This window comes from Nerophis ophidion, linkage group LG10, assembly GCF_033978795.1.
Source record: "Nerophis ophidion isolate RoL-2023_Sa linkage group LG10, RoL_Noph_v1.0, whole genome shotgun sequence".
Classification (NCBI taxonomy): domain Eukaryota; kingdom Metazoa; phylum Chordata; class Actinopteri; order Syngnathiformes; family Syngnathidae; genus Nerophis; species Nerophis ophidion.
In genome coordinates, this window is record NC_084620.1 from 16,225,291 (window position 1) to 16,250,445 (window position 25,155).

Consider the following 25,155-nt stretch of genomic DNA (forward strand, 5'->3'; position numbering starts at 1 on the left):
CAGACTAACTCATAAATAAAAATCTGCTTACAACGGAGTTATTGGGAGGTGCTCTATTCCGCTAATAAGGCCATCTAAAGAACCATCCAAAAAGCGCCAACAATACTTCATTTACACCGTGTATCCTGAATTTTAACCAAGCATTAGTGATATAGTTAGTATAAACAATAATGTAGAGAAACTATTTTAGCTACACATTGACACAGATATCTTAACAAGTTTGTTGCTGCTATATGACGTCATTAGCTGGTGTGCTGATTTCTCACCTCGGGGCTTGCAGAATATTACTCTGGATAATAAACAATGCTTTCACCTGGACGGTGAGAAAATGAGGACAGTCTGACAATTGGTCAACTGTGGCATCCAATTTAGACCCAGAAATAGCGAGAAAGACGCTTAGGTCCCCCCTCTTTTTTCTCTGCAAGGTTTATAAATTGATCATTCATCTAAAGGCTTCATGGTGGAAGAGGGGTTAGTGCGTGTGCCTCACAATACGAAGGTCCTGAGTAGTCCGGGTTCAATCCCGGGCTTGGGATCTTTCTGTGTGGAGTTTGCATGTCCTCCCCGTGACTGCGTGGGTTCCCTCCGGGTTCCCTCCGGGTACTCCGGCTTCCTCCCACTTCCAAAGACATGCAACACTAAATTGGCTCTAGTGTTTGAATGTGAGTGTGAATGTTGTTCGTCTCTGTGTTGGCCCTGCGGTGAGATGGCGACTTGTCCAGGGTGTACACCGCCTTCCGCCTGATTGTAGCTGAGATAGGCACCAGCGCCCCCCGCAACCCCAAAGGGAATAAGCGGTAGAAAATGGATGGATGGATATTCATATAAAGGGGAATTAATGAACATTCAAACAGTTGGCATACAATTGACAGCAGACATTATACAGTAAGTGATGTTTGATTGGTTTTTGACTCTCATGAACTATGTATGCACGGGTACTAATCAATGATGTTGAGGAAAAGCAATGTCGCATTTTTTTTAATTAATCTGCTACCTTATGCTTAAATTGAGCAAAATACATAAATATTACATCTTAGAATAAAAATATGTTTGTTACTACATTACATATATGCTTACAGTATGTTAATAAAACTTTGGAGGTGTTTGGATGTTTTTTAAGCGCTTTATAAACGGAATATATCAAATCCCATAAGCTCCATTGTAAGCAGACTTTTGATTGCATTTATTTACTAGTTAGAATGCATTAAAAAAGAAAAACATATTTGTTATTTTTGTCTTGTATAAGGATTGTGAATAGGCAAAATTCCCCCAAAAATTGCAGTTCCCCTTTAGGTATACTGTGAACTTAGTTAATCATTAAGTGTACTGTGAACTAAGTTCCTGAATGTGCAAATTTTGAAGACCGCAAAATATACCTTTGTCTTCTCTCAACTTTAATTGTGAATCCCAATCAGTCGAGTTAGTCCTTTTTCTTTCGCTACGTAGCCAAGACAGTGACGACTGTGGGTGCCAAGTGTCCAGCACTGCCTGCTTACTCACCATTTTGACCAGTCTGAGTGCTGCATCCAGGTATCCAGTGCTGCATTTTGCCACACTCAATAGACTGTGGAAGTATGGAAGTTTGCAGATTGAGACACAGCCTGGGAAGGAGGTTCTATAAGACAAAATGCAGCATGGATCATTTGCAGGCAGGTCTTTCACATCCCTTGAGATTGGTTGCCATCCAGGCTACAAATTCTATCAATTTTTTTTAAAAATGTCCCATCAAATGTGTAAAATATTCCCCAGTGTTCACACTCAAAGTAAACAAGAGCCAAGAATCCTGGGAGCTGAGCTGCAGGACACAGGTGTGACCATGTGCTCGAGTTCTTGAGGCACATCATCCGCTGCCTTCCTCGTTACGCAGAACATTCACGGGCCTTTGTTCACAGGTCACACGTCGTAGTCAGGCAGGGCAGAGTAGGCGATTCCTCCGACTGACGGGGTGCTGGAGTGCAGTGGGAGGAGCCAGCAGAAGACAGAACCTGCCGACAGACACAGCTGAACCACCAAAGCTTGTCCTTTTAACCAGACGGTGTTCCACTCACCTCGTCCGAAAACCTCCCGTAGCAAAGCCATTTTAGGCTTACGTGTGTGTGTTGCTTGGTGAGGCGGCTGCGAAGAGGGGAAACTTTTGTCCTTCATCAGAAGCCTGTTCCTCATCTGCTCGATGGGCGTCTCGTCACTGACTATCGACGCCAGCTGGCAGGGAGAGAAAGACATTCGCCACAAACCTGAGCAGTTTAGCACTACTGCCCTCTACTGGAGCTTGTTGTAATCACATACTACGTGAGCTACCTGGTCGTAGAAGATGACCAAGACGAAGACTCCAAAGAGGACTGACTCCACCAGCAGAATGATGTAGTGCACACTGAAGGACATGGACATGTCAATAAGACCACTCTGGCTTTGTTTTAATTCAAGCACTTTTATACTTGCACTTCAGTATGAATACTATGTCCACTACGTACTTGATTCCTGAGGGTGCACATTTTTATATTAAAGTGCTGTCCCATATCATTGCCAGAAATAACAATGGCAATATTTACCTGCTTCCCTTAAGTACCTCCACTCAAGCAATAACCAAAGTTGGTCCCTTCCCTTCCACTTGGTAAAGTAGTTAGGGTGGATCACTGTGCACCCATAATTTGGGGCAGGTTGAGTAAAATATCAAAGCACTGCATTTTGCCATACCTCTCAGTGTGAACACACAACATGTACTCAAAACTACTCATTTTAAGTACAGACGTGCAACTGGAATACTACCACTATTGCACTTCAATATGTATACCATATGTACACTGTGTACTTAGTTCCTGATGGTTCACATTTTGACAGTTTATTGCTGTACAAAAGCCAAAATTACATTGCAATAATAATTTGCTTACTCGTCTTCTCTCCTTTATAATTGTGATCTGCAACCACTCCAGGTACTCCCTTCCCTTCCGCAAGACAATTGCAAGATGCACGCTTAACAATTGGGGCGTGTTTAGTGCAACATGCGTGTACTGTTGGCAGTTGTTGAATCTTGTACTTTAAATAGAAAAAGCTAAGTCTAGGTAGAGCATACTTGCCAACCCTCCCAGATTTTTCGGGAGACTCCTGAAATTCAGCGCCCCCTCCAGCTCAAACATGCACAGTTCGGAGCTTGAAAGGGAGGATTGCAGGTGGATCTGACGGCATTTAAAGTCATTTTTAAAAACGACTGCTAATCCTCCTCCTTTTCGACTGGACGACTGCAGATAATTAAAGTAGGAACATTCCGGAGGCAGAAGTTCATTAAGAGGGGCGGACTCACCGGCTCTCAGCCATGTTTCCGTCACACAGAGGAAGTCAAGTCCGTGGGAAGTGAAAAAGTCCTTTAGGATAAAGGTTTTGTTCGTCAAAGATCTTGCGTTCACAAGACCGAACCTGGCGGGGCCAGCACGTTTAAGGGTGAAGCTAATCCGGGTGGGGCCCGAAACACAACCCGCAGATGGAGGGGGAGAGAAGCTACGAGGCGGGAAAGGAAGGCAGGATTCCGGCCAGGTGAAAAAGCTGACTGGTACGTCGAAAAACAAACGTCGAAGTTGATCATATTAGTGGGAAAGGGGCAAAGATCCAACATTGTTTGGCGGTCATACTCAAGCAGTGAGCTGATAGAGACGAAAATAGACGCAAACAACACAAAAACGAATAGAGCTGACAGCGAGAGACGGCAGGGCAAAGCACATACTGGCGCCATCTTCTGGAAACTCGGAAGTGACGTTACTCAAATAGTAAAAGGTAAATGTTTTTTGTTTTTTTTTTCGTAACCAGCAAGCACAGTACAGTTAGTAAAACAACTGTGTTTTTATTACTGTATATTTGATAGGTGCCGTCTGAAATTCAACTATTTATTTTATTTATATATATAATAAAATAACTTTCAGTGAATTCTAACTATATATATTTAAGTTTTTCATATATATATATATATATATATATATATATACATACATACATACATACATATATATATGAAATACTCAAGTTGGTGAATTGGCTGTAAATATACTCTCCTCTTAGCCACGCCCCCCGCCACAACCAGGCCTCTGCCCCACCCCCAACCACACCCCCCACCTCCCGAAATCGGAGGTCTCAAGGTTGGCAAGTATGAGGTAACGAAGTACACGATTTGGAACGCAACCTTGGACTCACACAATCAGATGCTTGCTGGGCGTGTCGTCTTCTTCCCTCTGGGCGTCTCCCTCCCGCTCGCTCCTGATGCGCCACACCCAGGCCGACACCACCAGCAGCATGGAGTACAGGCTGGCCACTCCTGTCAATCACATGGCACGGCCTGAGATGCATTTCAGTGCGACTGGATCTGATGCTGCTGTGCATGTTTACTCACCCGTGTAGAAGAGGAACTGGATGAAATACTTCTGGTTCAGCTCTCCCACGCAGTTATTGATCCTTATAAACACAACAAGGGTGAGAAGGTGCGGTGACAAGTAGGCAGTGACGACAACAATGTCTCACCAGGGACAGTGATGGTCCATGCGTCGTATACATCTCTGGCACACGCGACAGTGATGCGCCCGAGGGGGTCTGTAGGTTTCACAGCGGCTGCATACGGTCCAGCCCTCGCAGCCCTGCATGACAAAAATCAACAAATATGTAGGAAACAGGAAGTAACATGCCACCTGCATTCCAATGGCTGTCTCCAATGGAAAAAAGCACACCTGTCATTAAAGGCCTACTGAAATGAGATTTTCTTATTTAAAGGGCGATAGCAGGTCCATTCTATGTGTCATACTTGATAATTTCGCAATATTGCCATATTTTTGCTGAAAGGATTTAGTAGAGAACATCCACGATAAAGTTCACAACTTTTGGTCGCTATTAGAAAAGCCCTGCCTGTACCGGAAGTCGCAGACGATGACGTCACCCGTTGATGGCTCCTCACATCCTCACATAGTTTTTAATGGGAGCCACCAACAAAAAGAGCTATTCGGACCGAGAAAATGACAATTTCCCCATTAATTTGAGCGAGGATGAAAGATTTGTGTTTGAGGATATTGATAGCGACGGACTAGAAAAAAAAAAAAAAACTATTAAAAAAAAAATGCGATTGCATTGGGAAGGATTCATATGTTTTTAGACACATTTACTAGGATCATTCTGGGAAATCCCTTATCTTTCTATTGTGTTGCTAGTGTTTTAGTGAGTTTTATAGTACCTGATAGTCGAAGGGGTGTATCCACGGATGTGTTGACGCCAGTGTCTGAGGGATGTTGACGGCAGCTGTACAAACAGCACAAGCTCAGCTGATCTCCGGTAAGTGGCAACTTTTTACCACAATTTTCTCACCGAAAACCGCTGGTTGACAAGTGGTCGGGATCCATGTTCGATTGACCGCTATGATCCATAGTAAAGTTTCACCTCTGGGAATTTTAAACAAGGAATCACTGTGTGTTTGAGTGGCTAAAGGCTAAAGCTTCCCAACTCCATCTTTCTACTTTAACTTCTCCATTATTAATTGAACAAATTGCAAAAGATTCAGCAACACAGATGTCCTAAATACTGTGTATTTATGCGGTTAAAGCAGATGACTTTTAGCTGTGTGTGTGCGGGCAGCGCTAATATTTCCTAACAGTCCGTGACGTCACGCGTACACGTCATCATTCCGCGACGTTTTCAACAAGACACTTCGCGGGAAATTTAAAATTGCAATTTAGTAAACTAAAAAGGCCGTATTGGCATGTATCTGCGTTCAAAGGACTCCGGCTTATTAGTGATTCCTAAAGCCCCAAAAAAAGTCTGCTGGCTATAGAGCGTTTTCCGTTCGGGCTCCAGTACTCTGGAATGCCTTCCCGGTAACAGTTCGAGATGCTATCTCAGTAGAAGCATTTACGTCTCACCTTAAACCTCATTTGTATACTATAGCCTTTAAATAGTCCTCCTTTTTAGACCAGTTGATCTGCCGCTTCTTTTCTTTTTCTCCTCTGTCCCCCCCTTCCTTGTGGAGAGTGTCCGGTCCGATGGCCATAGATGAAGTACTGGCTGTCCATAGTCGGGACCCAGGATGGACCGCTCGCCTGTGTATCGGTTGGGGACATCTCAACGCTGCGGATCCGACTCCGCTTGGGATAGTGTCCTGTGGACGGGACTCTCGCTGCTGTCTTGCATCCGCTTTGAACTGAACTCTCAAGGCTGTGTTGGATCCACTATGGATTGAACTTTCACAGTATCATGTTAGACCCGCTCGACGTCCATTGCTTTCGGTCCCCTAGAGAGGGGGTAGTTGCCCACATATGTGGTCCTCTCCAAGGTTCTCATAGTCATCATTGTCACCTACGTCCGACTGGGTGTGAGTTCTCCTTGCCCACTGGGTGTGAGTTCTCCTTGCCCTTATGTGGGTTCTTCCGAGGATGTCGTAGTGGTTTGTGGAGCCCTTTGAGACACTTGTGATTTAGGGCTATATAAATAAACATTGATTGATTGATTGATTGATTGATGTGTTGCAATGTTAATATTTCATCATTGATATATTAACTATAAGACTGTGTGGTCGGTAGTAGTGGGTTTCAGTAGGCCTTTGAGGACATGATGACAAGCGGTGTGTTTGATTAGTGACACACACTCTTGGCAACTCACTCTGTCGTTGATTCGCGACGACTGCGAGCGGAGGTCTGAGAAATCCAGCGCCGTCTCAGGGAGGGGCACCACACCTGCACAACACACACACACATATAAGGTCAGTTGTGATGTCATTGGTGATGTGGGACTCAATACTGTGACGTCACTGACCAGGGTCCGAGAATACAGCCTTAGCGTGGCAGGCCAGCAGCAGCAGCAAAATGATGTTGAAGGCAGATCCGTGCAGGGTGCACCACACACTGTTGACAGGCATAGGTTTGTGTATTAACGTGTAATAAATCAGAAACAACATCCGCCATAAATCCCCAGGATCAACTTAAACAACAGGAAGATGCTGCTCGCTGCCAATGAATGGGGCTGTGACGTCATGGTGCCAGTCCGACCGCCAAGCGCGCCAAAACCCACCTGTCCGAGTACGCGGGGATGAGCACGTACTGGACCACCACGTAGTCCGCGTAAAAGACGCTGAAGTAGGTCAAAACAAGGCAGACGACGCCGCACGGATCGCGCCGACAGCGTAGCGACGCCATCTTCGAGAAGGCTCCGCCCCATCCGACTTCCGTGTCCGGATGACGTCACGGCGTAAAACGCTGACGTAGGGAAGAGGAGGAAGCGTCGTATTGTACCGCCTTCACACGACACCAACAGCTATATTATCGAAATATACCACAATATGTTTTTGCTGTAGACTAACTGATGTCGGCATTTTTCAGTTCACAGTGAAAACGTGTCTGTAGTTCTATTTGTGGCCGCCAGATGTCAGTCGCAGTGAGACACTATGGCTCCGCCCACCGAGCAACAGCTCAACTTTGTGCGGCTTCACCCTTCTTCATCCCCGGACGCTCCTCTTGCCCTTCTCCCGACATTTGTGCTCTCTCGCGGACAGGAGAAGCCTGCCTCCACCGGGAAGTCACGCCGGTGTTTGTAGAGACTTTTTGTGAGCGCGGAGAGCACCTTCTCCGTGGGCCGTTTTGAAGGCGAAGAGACGCAAACAACCTGGCGGAGGAAGAGGGCGTTCTAAGTTAAAAGTCACCATGGAGGTTCCCGGTATGCAGGTAAGCACAAAAGGTAGACTGGGCTGCTTTCACAGCGTCCTCGTCAGCCAACTAAACCAGTTTATCAAGCGCCGACTGTAGTTGTGAAAGAGCAAAACGCTTTTATTCCTCGAAGTCCAACATAGTAGTCATACTGGGGGGAGGGAATTGAAATGTTTTTTCCATTTGAAGAACAGAAGTCACCAGGTCCCAATATGGTACCTTGAGGTTCGCCTTCTGATTGCTTGACAGCACTCATTGTTTGCCATCACTAAACTCACATTATTTGCATCAATGTGTCACACCTCCTAAAACAGTGGTTCTCAACCTTTTTTCCGTGATGTACCCCCTGTGAACATTTTTTTTAATTCAAGTACCCCCTAATTAGAGCAAAGCCATTTTGGTTGGAAAAAAAGAGATAAAGAAGTAAAATACAGCACAATCTCATCAGTTTCTGATTGATTAAATTGTATAACAGTGCAAAATATTGCTAATTTGTAGACTTAGACTTAGACAAACTTTAATGATCCACAAGGGAAATTGTTCAACACAGTAGCTCAGTTACAATGATGGAAAGTGTAAGGATGGAAAGGACAATGCAGGTATAAATAGAGTAAATATAGCAGTATAATATATAACATATGTGTACAGTATATTATATATACAGATATATTATGTCTATAACATATATACAATGAATTCCATATAGTGATGTGTTTAAGCATCACCGTGAGGTGTATTCAAGTTTAAAACTTGTTGAAAAATAAACAAGTGATTCAATTAAAAATAATAATTTCTACACATAGATGTAATCCTCAACTTAAAGTGCCCTCTTTGGGGATTGTAATAGAGATACTTCTGGATTCATGAACCTAATTCTAAACATTTCTTCACAAAAAAAGAAATCTTTAACGTCAATCTAGCTGTCAACACTGAATATTGCATTGTTGCATTTCTTTTCACAGTTTATGAACTTACATTCATATTTTGTTGAAGTATTAGTCAATAAATATATTTATATTTCTGAATATTTGCTATTTTTAGAATATTTTAAAAGATCTCATGTCCCCCCAGGGGTACGCGTACCCCCATTTGAGAACCACTGTCCTAGAAGACAGCAATGTCTACCCTTTTTCTAAAACAAAAAAAGATGCGAGGGCTTTTTTTGTGAGGGTGTAACGATTGATCGATATATCAATTCATATTCCTAAATTTCAAATATATTGATCTGTTCTCGACAATGTTACCTTCCGGAAGATGGGTATCAATCCATGATTGTATTAAAATACTAAAAAAAGGAAAACATTGGATTTAAGAACGGCAGACTAAATATGAAGTTTAGCACTTTTAATGATAAAGACATTAAACATTAAGTATTTTCTGGTCTGAATTGTCATCAAAACAAAAATGGTGTATACCTGTGGTGGTCGAGAAAGGTCATAACAAATGCAAACGGCACAAGACAATGATATCATTAATAAAACAAAAACATTTCAGCTACAGCACGATTGCAAAGTCTACAACAATAGCCACAATACGATAATAAGCTGATACCCAACTTTCATCCAAAAAAGGACGGGCCTGACTAAACCAGGGGTGTCACACTAATTTTAGATCGGGAGCCACATGGAGAAAAATCAACTCCCAAGTGGGACAGACTGGTAAAATCACGGCACGATAACTTAGAAATAAAGACAACTTCAGAGTGTTTTCTTTGTTTAAAAATAGAATATCGGTTATACTTGCATAGTGCGTTTCAAATAGCGCTTTGACACAATTTCCACATTCACTCATTCACACACTGATGGCGTGAGCTGCCATGCAAGGCCCTAACCGCGACCCATCAGGAGTAAGGGTGACACGACTTGCTCAAGGACACAACGGACATGACGAGTTTGGTCGAACGTGGGGATAGAACCAGAAACCCACAGTGTGCTGGTATGGCCACTCTCCCAACCGCGCCGTCCCCAACAAGAAAAAGCACATTCTGAAAATGTACAATTCATAATGTTGTTGGGGTTGTTTTACATTTACATGTTGTGGTTAATAGTATTCTATGTTTATTTGTCGTTATTTATACTTTCTGAATAAATGATGTGACAATGTTCATCAGTCAACTTGTTGGTGTTAGTTTTCAATCTATTAAGATAAAACAATATCAAAATCCAATTACAGGATCTTATTTATGTAGTTTGCTCATTTTCCTCGACTGATGTACTAACATCATGTGGTTTATTAATTTTTTTACATACTGTATGTAGCATCATCTACAAAGATACAAATAGTTGCTATTGCGACATCTATTGGACACTTTTACAACAGCAGTTTATTTCATTAACAAAATGTCCACTCATTTTTATACTTAGCAAACTCATCCCACTGGCCGGATAAAACCTGTCCAGGCCCGCGGGCCGTACGTTTAACACCCCTGGACTAAACGGAAGTGACAGCGGAGCAATTTACAGTGACCTACAGACTTCCGGAACATGTCAAGTGGCGCCCACGGAAAAGTCATCAGAAATAAATGAATAGAAGAGCTGGATGAAGGAGGCTATGGAAGTTATGAAGTGAGGGGGCATACATGCTTTCGCACACCTTGGACAAAGTCGTTCATTGTTGACTCCAGGGCAGAGAACAGAGACTGTATGAATGGGTCGGGGAAATTTATTTAGCAGCTAAATCGACTGTTGAAATGTTAGCTACTGCAGTTTTATTGAAAATTGCTTGACTGTTGAAAATTTGAGCAGAAAAGCTTTCCTCCTGTTAATTCAACTTAAAGTGTTGGTTGCACTTTCTTCAAGTAAGATGTGAATGCATTAATTGTGTTGCTGTTAATTGTTGTTTACTTGCTTGTTTGCATCAATAATTATTATTATTTTTCCCTTACAAGAAACAGGAAGATAGGAAACTTCACCTGCAGTATCCAAGACACTGGATGACTTTTATTTTTAATAAAAATTTACTAAATTGATTTGAACTCTGAATCCTCTCGGATCGTATTCTTTTAAAAAATAACGTCCTTAAATCGTATTGGCAACCACAAATTCCGAATCGTTGTTAAAAGTAATTGTTGCACCCCTACTATTGTGTTTATGAAAAATGCTAAACTGAATCTGTTATAGGTTAATATCTGACAGTTATATATAGCTGACAGCATATACAATACGTCAACATTGTGTGTGTGTGCACATACATAGCCAACTACTTGTTCATCATAGAAAAGGGGTGGGGCAAATACACTTGGTCTAGTTGTGATGCAGGCTGTGTTTGTACTTACAGTATGTCACAGGCCACACTGGCAGGTATGACACTGACACATTTTAATTCGGTCTACAGTGTTTAAACAATGGTCAGTAGGTATTTTTAATGGACAGATGTGATTTGTGACTGGCACACAGGGGGCTTGAAACTCCTAAAAATGCTTGCTAAAATGTTTGAATAATTTGTTAAACAGCTTTTTTTTATTATTTGCTTATGTACATACAACCCGTCCCTGTTCTTTTTATGTTGTAATAGTGAAGTGTCAGTGGACACTGAAAAGCTCTCAGGTGTGTCAACCTGTGCAACCTGCCTAGGTGCGCTCGCTCCACCCGCTGGCGGGGTGGGGCGGACACGGTGCTTGACTTTGTCTGTCTCTCTTTTGGCACACTTGTGGTTTGATTTGTGACCTTCCACACTCAGCATTTGGAGTGCAGAAGTGGATTATGATAATGATAATATTTCTTGTCAGAAAAGTCTTGGGGGGGGGAGCAGACTAATATTTTATTGTGTGATCCAAATGTTCCCAAAAATGCTCCGTTGATTTACAAATCACTATTGAACCAAGAAAAAGAAGAAGTGGGTAAATATTGTAATTTCCCGTGAGTGCACAATGACAATTATAACACCCTCTGTTGGATTCATAGCTGCAGCCCCCCTGTACCTGTAGATAGCGCCATCGATCCACTTTTTATTCAAATTACCATTATAAAAAATACACATATTAAATTATTGTAATTGAGACAAAGCATTTATTTTGATTTTAATGCAAACATGTTAGAACCTTGACAGGAGGCCTTAATGATGTTTGAAAGTCACAGTGTCATCACCACTTGGAAAGTGAGAATGTATTGAATGAAATCCTTATTGTTCCAAGGTGGCGAACACATATCCTGTCCTAGTTGTTATTGTTTTAAGAAATAGTAGTGTTGTTTACCTTGGTTACCATGGAGACAGAGTTGTTGCTAAGCAGGCTGGGAATCCATCAATGATCATTTGCTGCTTTTGCAGTCTTTTGAAGCAAAACAGGAAATGTTCAGTTATTTTTCACACAAGGTCGTTCTGCAAAGGTCGTTTTTCTTTGGGGGGGCGCTGTTTTTAATGCCGCCTCCGCTCACAGCTGTGACCTTAAACCCCTAAAACAAACAGACACGCATACAGTGGAGCTCTTGAGTACATGTGATCTTCATTTCACCGCAGATTTTTTTTTTTACAATTAATGATCACTGCTGCATGCATGAGGATAAGGAATGATTGACATGCTCAAACTAGCGTTAAATGTTTAACTTGGTTGTTTTCTGTTTTTTGGCTTCTCCGGCCTCAAAAGGGTCAGAGTTCAGCCTCGAGCCTCTATGTAAGCGCACTGGTGGTTAAGTTGTATTGTCTGTTTAAATGTTTAGCGTACAATTAGTTTTTATTGCATTTCGTCTTGTCAACTTGGATCACTAACAACACAATCAAACTGGAAAAGTACTTGTTTATTGCTAAAGGTATTCTAGGAAATGATATGCAGATGAGATATGGCAATATCAAAATATTGCATAGAATCACTTTTTGGCAACCACTGCATTGCCATTTAGAGTTGATTTCAACTTTAAGCAAGTGAACAATGTGAATGGGTGAATGTGGAAATAGTGTCAAAGCACTTTGAGTACCTTGGGGGGTAGAAAAGTGCTATACAAGTATAGCCCATTTACCATTCACGAACCCCAAAACCAGTGAAGTTGGCACGATGTGTGAATCGTAAATGAAAACAGAATACTATGATTTGCAAATTCTTTTCAACCTACATTCAATTGAATAAACTGCAAAGACAATATATTTAATTTTTGAACTGGTAAACTTTGTTATTTTTTGCAAATATAAGCTTATTTGGAATTTGATGCCTTCAACTTTTGAAAAAAAGCTCGGACAAATGGCAAAAAAGACTGAGAAAGTTAAAGGAATGCTCATCATAGATTTATTTGGAACATCCCACAGGTGAAAAGGCTAATTGGTGGGTTCCATGATTAGGTATAAAAGCATCTTCCATGAAATGCTCGGTCATTCACAAACAAGAATGGGGCTAGAGTCACCACTTTGTGAACAAATGCGTGAGCAAATTGTCAAACATTTCTTAACAAGCTATTGCAAGGAATATAGGTGTTTCACCATCTACGGTCCGTAATATTATCAAATGGTTCAGAGAATCTGGAGAAATCACTGCACGTAAGAGGCAAGGCCGAAAAACAACGTTGAATGCCTGTGACCTTTGATCCCTTAGGCGATACTGCATCAAGAACCAACATCATTGTGTAAAGAATATCGCCACATGGGCTCAGGAACACTTCAGAAAACCACTGTCAGTAACTACAGTTTGTCGCTCCATCTGTAAGACACCGGACTGTTGAACAACTTAAGCTGTACATCAAGCCAGAATAGGAAATAATTCCACCTGAAAAGTTTCAAAAATTTGTCTCCTCAGTTACCAAATGTTTACTGAGTGTTGTTAAAAGGAAAGGCATTGTTAAAAATGCCCCTGTGCCAACTTTTTTGCAATTTGTTGCTGCCGTTAAATTTTAAGTCAATGATTATTTGCAAAAAAAAGAAATTACGTTTCTCTGTTCGAACATTAAATATCTTGTCTTACAGTTTATTCAATTGAATATAAGTTGAAAAGGATTTGCAAATCACTGTCTTTTGTTTTATTTACGATTTACACATTGTGCCAACTTCACTGGTTTTGGGTTTTGTACTTGCAGAGTGCGGAACTTTCACAAAAATAGGCCCTATCTCCCAATAGTAAATAATTGTCATTCCTTCCCCCATTTATGACATGTTTTAAAAGTTTAATCAAAATCTGCCCGTAGCGTTTTAGTTTAAGAACAAATGGACAGAGCGGCATACCCAAGTAAATCGAAGGACCAAAAAAATTGCCAAGTCTCTAAGTGTTTGTTTTTGTTCGTCTGTCGCTTCGACAGCTGCAAGAGGGTTCACTCTTTGCATCAGTCACCAGAACGAAGGAGGGCGCATGTGTTCTATGGTTGATTTAAATAAACCGAAGGAATTCTTCTTACAGGCCACTCTCTATGATTACTGGTAGATTGACACTGCAGGCCAAAGTGGACCAAAACAGATTTTTTCGGTATCTTATTTTTTTTGTTTACATCTTTTTAGTTTACAAGTCAAATGTGATTTTTATCAGATCCAGTAGAAATACGCACAGGCCCTTATGGGACCTCGACGTCACTTGCATGCGCAGTTGGATTGAATGAAACAGAAGAACTTGACCAGATTCCGTAAATGAACAAGGAAGTTGCTACTACAGAGATAACATGGTAGCCACAGATCAGCGGGTGAGTTTGTTTGTGCCGTGGCTGTTGTGTAGAGGAAGTAGGCAGATGATGGAAAACAACTGCAGGAGGAAGAAGAGAATTGCAAAAAGGAAAGAGATCGTCCCGCGCACGCAAATATGACAGAAAAGTCACAAACAGGTCGAATTGCCAAATTGCCAGTCACACTTGAAAAGAGCAGATTCCAAACAAATTCGGTCTACGTGCCGTTGTGGCCCAAATCTGTAGTGAAAACATCAGTTTTGAGTATCAAAAAAATATCCGATCTGTGGCAATTGAGGGCAAAAAAAAAAGGAAAGTAGTAGAAAAAGTTAATGTAGTAGAAATGATTCAGATCACTAACAGAACCTGATCATGTGTTTTTTACGCAATTTCATTAAAATCCACCTATAACTTTTTGAGTTACCTTTTGTTGCTAACTGACAGACAGACCCCAGCGATTACATATACAAGGGAAAGTCCTTGGCCACTCACATTCTTCGGACATCAACAATTTACTGACCAATCTCTAAACAAGACAGCTGTGATCAGGAATGTCAGGAAAATAACAGTTTGCTGCAATTAGCAAATTCATGTCATTAGATGGATGTCATTAAAAACGACAAGCAGACAAAATGCTGTTAGGTAGATGAATGGAGCATAGTATTATATTTCTACGGTAATTGATATTGTTACACCACCATCCTGTGTTTAAGTTTGATTATAATTGTATGATACTTGTCATTATTTTTTTTATATATTCTTTTCAAATGTCCTTGTAATCAGACAATATTTTTGGTATGTTGGATGGAATTTTTACCTGACATCTTTCAACTGTCATCTGCAGTCTTCTCCACAAGGGTCACCTGACCACTGTGAAGTGTTGCCTATCAGCTGTTTTATAGGCGTGGCCAACCAGGCAGACCTGTCAAGTCTACCTGGTTGGCTCCCCCTTTGAGATACTTGGTGTTATATTGATACCCAAATTTGTAATATTACACAAAACTGATGTAAAGTATTGAAACAACAGACTAATAAGTGTTTATTACATTTTAGCAAATGTGTAGACAGATCCATGTTGCATCAGAAAGTAACCGACTATTAACAGTAAATTATTAGGTACATTAATAATAGTTTTGAGGAAATACTACAACATTACAAAATTACGCATTATCAGAATCAGAATAAGCTTTATTGGCCAAGTATTTTTAAGACTCAAATAATTAAACTGGGTAGACTGTGCTCTTTTTGTCCAATAAAGAAAATAAAGAAACTAAGTAGAGAGCGCAGTACTATGGAAGCCATCTGTGGCGCCATGTTACCGCATACGTCAGCAAAGTAAGCACAAGCAAGAAAAGTTCAGGAGCCCCCCCCCCAAAAAAAAATAAAAATAAAACAATGCAAGCGAAAAATGTCATCACTTTGTCTCTACAGTCCTCCGCTCTACCAACTGAGCTATCGGAGCCAGATGAGGTGGTTCGGGCATCTGGTCAGGATGCCACCCGAACGCCTCCCTAGGGATGTGTTTAGGGCACGTCCGACCGGTAGGAGGCCACGGGGAAGACCCAGGACACGTTGGGAAGACTATGTCTCCCGGCTGGCCTGGGAACGCCTCGGGATCCCCCGGGAAGAGCTAGACGAAGTGGCTGGGGAGAGGGAAGTCTGGGTTTCCCTGCTTAGGCTGTTGCCCCCGCGACCCGACCTCGGATAAGCGGAAGAAGATGGATGGATGCAAGCGAAAAATTGCCTTTAGGCTGCACTTTAGACACCACTAAGTTAGTATTAAGAACCACTGATATACAGATCAGGTGTTTAGGTGTTTATATTAGGTGCTGCAAGGGGTTATTGGGTCTTAGCCTCCATTGTTTCCTTCTTATTTACGTGGCTATCACTCCTTCTTCCGTGTCACTTGTTTCGCCTCTCCGGTAATGTACGGATTTAATTGGCTGAGCGGTATCGTGTGGGCTGGTTTAACTGGCAAGCAATTGATCCGTTTACTTCCTGGTCCGATAAACCGGTATCGTAAAGTCCATAACAGCTGTGCCGGTCAAAATAGAAGACTTTCATCAAAACTTCAAATACTATTAAAATAATTGACTATAGGTCCAGGTCCAGATGGGACAGTGTCTGGGTCTGGACTCGGACCGTGGTCTGCCAGTTAGTGATCCCTGGACTACATGATCATTAGCAAACAGCTTAATAAGGAGATGACCACCGTTAGCATAATAATTGATAAATGGAAGAAATTCAAGATAACAGGGTATCACTCTGAAGTGCCATGCAAAATTCTCCTGGAGGGGGAAGAATGAATAAAGGTGAGGGGCCAGCCCAAAATTGCAAGAAATGAGCTAGTTAATGGTGTCAAAAGAGTTAGGACCACAGTCACCAAGAAAATTTTAATATGTGACGTAAATTATAAATTGATTTTCTCTAGTGACTCAAAGCGCTTTACGTAGTGAAAACCATTATTTAAGTTACATTTAAACCGGTGTGGCTAAAATGTGTTGCCCAAGGACGCAACGGCAGTGATGAGGAAGGCGGAAGTAGGGATCGAACCTGGAACCCTCATGTTGCCGGCACGGCAACTCTACCGACCTAGCCATGTATCACACTTTTCTGAGACAGATTGAGACCCTCCTGCTCAGGAAGACACGTCTACATGTTAAACACATGCACACATAAAAAGCCAAAACTGTCAATTACAAAGAATCAGGCGAGGGTCACACTTCATCACTTTCATCTCGTCCCTGCGTGTCCCGCCTGAGTGTGGTTGTGGCAACGGCAGAAGGGCGTGGTGAGGCTGCGTGTTATTACAGTTCCTTTTTTTAGTCTGGTGGAAAGTCGAGTGAGGCCACAAAGGCTCCTCACGAGCAGCCAAGGCTGCAAGTGGCTTTAAAGCCTCTTCACACAGGCTTTACTTAGCTACCTTCTTTGTGCCATTTTGTGGTTCAACATCTCCATTCGTGTGTGTGTGCGCAAATTTGTGTGTGTTGCCTTCCTGTTATCTCTAACCGCCACGCTGCCTGAGTTCCTTTTTGGTGCTGCTCCTGTTATTTTTTTTTCAAAATGATCCAGTTTGTTACAGACTGTACGTTACTCTCATAACTTGTGTTGTTGGGCTGTCTTTCTGTCTTGCTATGGATTGACTGCATGGAGTGAGAAGATAAACTTGGATATCTTAATATATCAACTTAATAACAGAAACTTGTTTTTAGATTTCTTGGTTTTAATGCAGACAGTGTGGCAACATCCAATGTGTCTGTTGAATTAGTTGGACACTGCAGCACCTGCAGTGAGTGATTTTGTCAAAAATATGGTGCCATGGCACAAACAATAAAACACCCTGTCAGTGTTTTTGCATGTTTTTTTTTAAATTAAATTATTTATATTATTGACTTCAGCAAAGAAAAATCCATAAATTAGCCGTGCCATTTTATAAGCCGCAGGATTCAAAGCATAGGGAAAAAGTAGCGGCTTATAGTCTGTAAATAATTAAATGTCAATAATTAATTATAAATTGAATTAAATATGTAAATGTGTTTAATGTATATATAAATGAATGTAAAAATACATTTAACTATAAAAGCATTTAAATATTATTTCAATATTGAATTGACTTTTTTTAATCATAATTTTTTTTCCGAAATCAATTAATTATCTGAATATGTCATTTATTTTACGATTTAATAATTTATTTATTTAATAATTCCATAAACCTATGTGGCAGCTAGGGTTGTATTTCGGTACTTTTCAAAATAAAGGGGACTTTATTTTAACAGAAAAACTTACGATACATTAAACATACGTTTCTTGTTGCAATCAAGGAAGAATTTTGTCATAAAATAAGAGTGAACATTCTAAACAACTACTCTTTTAGTTGTAAGTAAGCAAACAAAGGCTCTCAATATGGCAGCTGACGTATGCAGTAACACATGATGTAATTTTCCATTATATTTTTTTGTCAAAATTATGAGGGACAAGCAGTAGAAATTTGATTATTAATCTACTTGTTCATTAACTGTTAATATCTGCTAACTTTCTGTTTTAACATGTTCTATGTTAAAATGTAATAAGCACGCATTTCTTTCCATCCATTTCCAAGTAGTTACAGGATCATACATTGGTCATAATTAAGGTTTTCCTGTGTACAGGGCCATATTTCCAAACGTTATAAACATTTTTTTTTAAATGACAAAAGATTTTGTCATAATTAAAAATATTGATGCAATCATTGTGGTTTCGACTAAATACGGCTCTTGTACTTGGTACTTGGTGAGTTTCACAGATAAAATGAATAATGAAATGTTGACACACATGTTTATGTAATAACATAATTCCATTTAGTAATAATCCAAAAACCATTTGACCCTCCATATGGTCTGACTAATGTTGGCTTCTTGGTACATCTAACTTCTGCAGCTTTCATCATGCATGTATGAACAAACTCACTGGGAATACAGCGTCGATACTAATGTTATTTTGTTAGCAATTACCATATGTAGTTTGCTTCAACTGCTGCTTCACCGACCTCGGCTCAGGGTAAAAGTTGACTGTTTTTTCTTCAGACCCACGAGCAATTCATTCGTCCTCTCTCCTTAGTTGTAATTGCAAAGTGTGGTATGTTTTACTGTGATAAGGTTCATCATGGAGCAGAATTTTATATTCCTCAAGCATTGGTACTCGTAGATTACAACACCAAAATAGTTTCCCATTGATCAAGGTAGCTTACACCTCAATTAGAAGGGAACACATTTCTACCACCTGCTCGTCAGTGACTCTTCTTCTTCCCTGATTAAAAACGGGATTATTCAGGGTTTATTCAGGAATAGCATGATTTTATCTCTTAAAATTAATTCATGGATTAGAGAAACAAGGATACTGCTTTTTAGAGTTTTTTGTGGGTACACCATGGACTGGGGGTCTTTGAACAGAACCCTTGCAAAACTGTTGTATTCTTATCCCACTCTGATTTAGAATTTAAAAAACATTTTTTAACTGATTCAAACACATCCAACGTGACAACTGACAAGTATCGCTTACTTAATGCTATCTAGCTTGATGCTGCCCAATGATTCACAGCCCTACCAAACACATTTCTACAATAAAAAACAAAAAAGTAAAATCTATTTACCTTGTGTCCTAGAATATTTGTGGCATTTGTTGAACAATGAGTGGGAAACTAGCAAAGCGCCACCTTCCAGCCACTTCTCGCATCAGCACAAACAAGTACAACAGTACTGCCTTCTCTTTCGCTTCGCCATCAGCGACCATGCTGCCCCGACGCATTGAATGACGCCTCCCCTTTTTAAACTTTTCCAAACACCTACAGCTCGCCTTAAATTGTTTTTTTGTTCTTTGTTCCAGCATGGTCACTTTTAGACCTCGCAATATACATGGCAAGTCTTCTCTCAAATGATCACCTAATAATAATAATGGATTAGATCATATAGCGCTTTTCTATCAACTAGATACTCAAAGCCCTCACAGAGAAGTGAGAACCCATCATTCATTTACTCCACATTCACACTTCGGTGGTGGTAAGCTACGTTTGTAGCCACAGCTGCCCTGGGGTAGACTGACGGAAGCGTGACTTCCATTTTGCGCCAAAGGCCCCTCCGACCACTACCTATCATTCATTCACCAGTGTGCGCGGCACTGGGGGAAAGGGTGAAGTTTCTTTCCTAAGGACACAAAGGCAGTGATTTGGATTGCAAAAGGTGGGGAGTGAACCTGGAACCCTCAAGTTTCTGGCACGGCCGCTCTTCTTGGCAATACTGTCGCCGTTGAGCTGCTTCTCATTTATGTAAACGTTCATAGACTGACAAAAATACAAATTGAGGCGTTCGTGGATCAAGGTTCCACTGTAGATCCCAACTTACTGTACACTGTTTGACTTCACTGGGATGCTGACGGATAGGATGTTTATATCTTTCAACACAACACTTGTACTCCCTTTTCAAATTATGAATTTGTGATAATCCTCAATCCTCTAAAAAAAATTGCTGGAAACAAACAATTATCTTCCTGAGTCTTCCTAGCAATGTCTTCGGGTCTAAGTTGAGTTCCATCTTTTTGACATATGGCCACAACCTTCTAGTGTACAAGTGTGAGGCATGATTTGAAATCTGGCACAAACCTTTAACAACTCAGAGGTGATGCAACTGTAGATGCATTGCCTTTGTGATTAAAGCATTGTGTTACTAAAAATAGTTTATCGGCGGTAACTCCTACAATAACGGTGTTGCTAATGATTGGTCAATTTGCAGATGACTGCATGTGATGGAGTTTTGTTGGCAGTTTTTTTTATGTTTTTAGAGGGCTTTATAGTCGGAAATTGTAAGTGCCATTGTCTACATTGTTTGCCGTCCCTTACTACCAATTTGAATGCACAAAAAAAGAGAAAGATGTGTGTTCTTGTCTCAAATAAAAATGCAGATTGATAGGCAAATTTCCAAATAAATTGTTGTCCTCCTTTAACACTATCTTGCTAAGTGGCTAAAAAAACGACTGAAATGAAAAGCACAGCATTTTTCCATATTTTTCAACTCATTTAAACGGTTTTAGCAGCAACACATTCAAACTAACATCTTTCCACATCCCCAGACCATCCATTTTTCTCGTAGTTTCACATTTCCGAAACAAAATTCCAGTACAGCTTCAGTTTTTCTATAATTCGTTGTGTATTTAAATGTTGTTGCATGAACTGCTATGATATGCTGTGGTGTTTTCTTGTCTCAGAGCGCTCAAATTAATCCAGAAGATTTATTCAACAAATTGGACCGCATTGGTAAAGGCTCCTTTGGAGAGGTAACGTACTCTTTGTCTTACATTTTAAATTATTTGTCTCTTGTGATCACTTCTTGTCATTTTTTATTGTCTCTGTATCTCTTGTTGCCCCACAGGTGTTCAAAGGCATCGACAATCGCTCACAGAGCGTGGTGGCCATCAAGATAATCGACCTGGAGGAAGCAGAGGATGAAATTGAGGACATCCAGCAGGAGATCACTGTGCTGAGCCAGTGTGACAGTCCTTACATCACCAAGTACTATGGCTCCTACCTCAAGGTCTGTCCATGCTGTCTTTTTTCCCCGAATATGTCCTGTCTCGCCACTCAGGCAAATCATATTGTTGATGTGGATGCCGATATCTGCTGCACAGATTTACTTTGCAAAAGAGAAGTGTGAGGCACTTCTTTTGTTACCTTTTTTGTATTTGACTTTATTAAATGGATTTATGTAATGCTTGGCACAGACGGACCGGAGCAGGAAAGGGTAGAAAGAAGAAAAAGGGAAGACAAAGGGGAAAATTGCGTGGGCAAGGAGGGGATAAGACAGATTTCTTTATTTATTTACAGACATAATTTGATATTACTTTTGTTAAAATCAGAGTCTGTTCTGTAAAAAGGAAGCGTACAGCTTATGGATAGGGACCCACAGTTGAAATGTACATCATCATATAATATACAATACAATACAATTAATTTCAAAATCTACCCAACTTAATACAATTTTATACCAACCTACCAACAGGCTGACATTTATCGAGAAGGAACATTTAAATCCACCAGCAGTCTCGATATGCTTTTATTCAAATTTGAATACGAAGAGATATCAAAACAACACCAACATATGCTGTTTAAGTGAAGAACAACGGTCTTGTTAGCATATTGACTTCTTTTCTTCTTCGTTGTGTCCCTTAGGGTAGCAAACTGTGGATCATCATGGAGTACCTTGGTGGAGGTTCTGCACTTGACTTGGTAGGCCTTAATTAGAGCCCAGCTCACTAGCCTAGCCAAAATAATGACTTGTGTGTGTGTGTGTGCAGCTGCGTGCAGGTCCCTTTGAAGAGTCCCAGATCGCCACGCTGCTGAAGGAGATCCTAAAGGGTCTGGACTACCTCCACTCGGAGAAGAAGATCCACAGAGACATCAAAGGTGTGTGCACGTGGACACGTCGTGGTCACCCTCACAAAGTGACAGCTGTAAATCATCCTCAGCCGCCAATGTGCTCTTGTCGGAGCATGGCCAGGTGAAGCTGGCTGACTTCGGGGTGGCCGGTCAGCTGACCGACACGCAGATCAAGCGGGATACCTTTGTGGGGACGCCTTTCTGGATGGCGCCTGAAGTCATCCAGCAGTCTGCATACGACTTCAAGGTTGTCCCCTCACATGCCGTAAACTGACCATCGCCACGGCAAAATGTTGTCACAATCTCTGTTTCCTCCCCTCTCAGGCGGACATCTGGTCGCTGGGCATAACCGCCATTGAGCTCGCCAAGGGGGAACCGCCCCACTGCGATATGCATCCAATGCGGGTCCTCTTCCTCATCCCCAAGTCCCCGCCCCCCACGCTGACGGGCGACTTTTCCAAGAGCTTCAAAGAGTTCACAGAGGCGTGCCTTAACAAAGACCCTAGCTTCGTAAGCTTCATCCTCTGTCATTGTGTCCCAACACTTTTTTTCCTATAATGTGTGGCTGTAACTATTGATTATTTGAATAATTGATTAATTATTGACTAATCGGATTTTAAAAAAACAGTTATAGCCTCAATGCGTCCGTTATGGAAACTAGTTCAAATTAAAAAATGTTTGCTTGCCATAGCTTTTATTTGTTTTATAATATAAATGTACATCAGCAACATTGAAATTGCACTTTTAGCATATGTGCTTTAATAAAAATAAGGACTCCGCTGTTCGCCGCCACACAGATTATGGCACTCATACGTTATTGCTCTCACGTGCGCTGTGTTGCTGTCGCCTTGTAGAAAATACGTCCATGTATTTAAAGTTCTGGACATTCAATGAAATCTGGATTTCATACATTTTTGTTAGGTAAAACAAAGTTTTTTTCTAATCAACTAATCAATGCAATTGGTTGTTTGATTGTGAGAGAATGTGTTGTCCAACTGAAGTGTTTTTTTGTTCATTTTATTAATATGTCCATTGTTGTGCTGCTTGCTGCACTCTGTGGACAAAAAGACACACACTCTCCTTCGTCATTGTGTCAGTGACTCTTTTTCCCTCAGCGTCCCACCGCCAAGGAGCTGCTGAAACACAAGTTCATTGTCAAACACTGCAAGAAGACGTCCTACCTCAGCGAGCTGATCGACAGGTATAGGCGGTGGCGAGAGCAGGGACACGACGACAGCAGTTCTGACGACTCCGGCAGGTACGTACACGCTTTTAGGGCAGGGTACACGCCCGGGTACTTGAGCTTAATTTATTTTTGTGTGCTCAGTGAGTCCGGTGACAGAAAGGACGTTGATTCTCCCGAGTGGAGCTTCACAACGATCCGCAAAAAGAAGACTGACAGACGGCGGCCATCTAACAAACAGGTAAAGAGGGGATGAAGCCTCTACTTCCTGCTGGCTTGATAAACAAGAGGCGTGTCTCAATTTTTGCACATCTCTGTACTTAAATCTTTTGAGTGCATTAGCTTGTTAACCCTGAAAAGTATGACAATATGCAGTCAACTCGGTCTGTGTGGTGCACTCAACATGCCCCATACAGTATGCTGAGTTGCAGTGATAAGCCCTAACCAGCACCTTCTCCTTACTCCTGCTGCTTCAACAAACGGGTAATGCTGAAGTTGAGGTGGCGTGCCACAGATGGTAGAGCAGCCATCCAAAAACTTGAGGGTTCCTATTACGAAATCCAGCGTCCGCTGTGTCCTTGGGCAAGACACTTTATCCACCTTCCTGCCAGTGCCGCTCACACTGGTCTATGAATTTGAATGAATGTCCGCTGGAGTTCGAATCCGCTGTAGGCGCAAAAATTTTTCGTCAGTCTACCCCAAGGCAGCTGTGGCTAGAAATGTAGCTTACATTGGATTGAGAGAAGGATGGGTTCTCAATTCTCACTGTAAAGCACTTTGACTGTCTAGAAAAGTGCTACACAAAATCTAATCCATTATTATTACTACTATCATGGATGTCGAAACACATTTTGTGAGCTAGTTATTAAAATTCCTTCTTATAAATGGGTAAAATGCACATTTCTGACTGGTTGGCTAAAGACCTCGAATGAACAAAAAAAAATGTGAACCTTATGATCTCTTACGATTAATTCCATAATTTATTTACATAATGTTATTTTTTTGGAAGGCAAAATGGGACAAAATTAAATAAACTTTAAATGTGTTGTTGATTATAATTGGAATTCATTACAAAATGTTTTATTAAATGTATTAAATTAAAAATTGTTTAATTATTTTATGATATATAAATATTTCACAATTTTGATTATTATTGATTTAACTTTATTCAAATATTTAATTATACATATTTAAGTAATTATTTGAAAAATGTATGTATTCATTTGTTTTAGTCCCACTCGGCCCTTTATGCTATTTACTAAAATTTCAACAATTTTGTTTTATACTAGGGCGTTTGAAAATAAGTGTCTGGAAAAAGTATGGAATTTGGAAATTTAAAATCTGTAGGAATCCTAAATTTCAGAACGAAAAAGGAGAGAAAAGGATGCATAACTTGATCTTCATGTCCATGAAGACCACAATGACAGCCATAGAGATGGGAAAAAGTGACACTTGTCAACATTTGTCCCCTCAGTAACTAAGTCCACAGTATTCATGATGATGTGTACTGACTGAAGTATTTCATTTGAGACATAGCAAAGTTGTTTTATGTCTGTGTCCTCTCAGGATCAGCTGAATGCGTCCACCAGTCTGTCTACTGTCATCTCTCCTGTCTTCACTGAGGTCTGCCTACAAACGCGCACACAAACACACATTTACGCCGAAGACATGCTAGCAACGTGTGTTACTGTGTAGTTGAAGCAGCAGCACAAGGAGCACTCTGAGCAGCGATTGGCCATTGAGGAGCTGGAACGCAACATCCGAATGGCCGAGGACGTGTGTCCGGGCATCACAGACAGGATGGTGACACACATCATCGCCAGGTGAGGCAACTTTTTT

At 41.0% G+C, this 25,155-nt stretch overlaps 3 protein-coding genes across 7 annotated transcripts in view; 2 read left to right on the forward strand and 1 right to left on the reverse strand.

The window, feature by feature from the left end:
- tbc1d19 (TBC1 domain family, member 19) overlaps nt 1-2,879 on the forward strand; it is a 30,448-nt gene extending 27,569 nt beyond the window's left edge. The window contains exons 22-23 of one of the 4 annotated variants that reach the window (XR_009808413.1): nt 1,447-1,808; nt 1,893-2,879. The gene's annotated coding sequence lies outside the window, so the exon portion shown is untranslated. Of the gene's footprint in view, nt 1-1,446 lie in introns of all 4 variants that reach the window. The other 3 variants (XR_009808414.1, XM_061912649.1, XM_061912648.1) reach the window with 3 other exon arrangements.
- Nucleotides 1-7,704, reverse strand: zgc:77880 (zf-DHHC domain-containing protein). Of its 2 annotated transcripts, XM_061912661.1 has the most exons (9): nt 7,030-7,696; nt 6,775-6,863; nt 6,622-6,695; nt 4,504-4,616; nt 4,376-4,437; nt 4,180-4,300; nt 2,299-2,371; nt 2,049-2,202; nt 1-1,985 (listed from the first exon to the last, which is right to left on the reverse strand). In XM_061912661.1, exons 1-9 carry the CDS (start codon nt 7,152-7,154, stop codon nt 1,894-1,896), a joined length of 903 nt encoding a protein of 300 aa, XP_061768645.1. In that variant the 5' UTR covers nt 7,155-7,696; the 3' UTR covers nt 1-1,893. The 2 variants fall into 2 exon arrangements, with proteins under 2 accessions (XP_061768645.1, XP_061768644.1); XM_061912660.1 differs by having other exon boundaries at nt 1-2,202; nt 7,030-7,704.
- stk26 (serine/threonine protein kinase 26) overlaps nt 7,341-25,155 on the forward strand; it is an 18,553-nt gene continuing 738 nt past the window's right edge. The window contains exons 1-11 of the mRNA XM_061912659.1: nt 7,341-7,679; nt 20,966-21,034; nt 21,130-21,291; nt 21,927-21,983; nt 22,052-22,160; nt 22,223-22,380; nt 22,458-22,643; nt 23,249-23,391; nt 23,461-23,557; nt 24,883-24,939; nt 25,012-25,139. Of these exons, the coding sequence (XP_061768643.1) occupies nt 7,659-7,679; nt 20,966-21,034; nt 21,130-21,291; nt 21,927-21,983; nt 22,052-22,160; nt 22,223-22,380; nt 22,458-22,643; nt 23,249-23,391; nt 23,461-23,557; nt 24,883-24,939; nt 25,012-25,139 (1,187 nt within the window). The 5' untranslated portion in view covers nt 7,341-7,658. The remainder of the gene's footprint in view (nt 7,680-20,965; nt 21,035-21,129; nt 21,292-21,926; nt 21,984-22,051; nt 22,161-22,222; nt 22,381-22,457; nt 22,644-23,248; nt 23,392-23,460; nt 23,558-24,882; nt 24,940-25,011; nt 25,140-25,155) is intronic.

Coding starts and splice junctions, on each gene's coding strand:
- zgc:77880 (XM_061912660.1), bottom strand. CDS start 7,154: ATGGCGTCGCTACGCTGTCGGCGCGATCCGTGCGGCGTCGTCTGCCTT. Junction 6,864..7,029: donor ATCCCCGCGTACTCGGACAG/GTGGGTTTTGGC, acceptor GCCTGTCAACAG/TGTGTGGTGCACCCTGCACG. Junction 4,438..4,503: donor ATGGACCATCACTGTCCCTG/GTGAGACATTGT, acceptor TGTGTTTATAAG/GATCAATAACTGCGTGGGAG.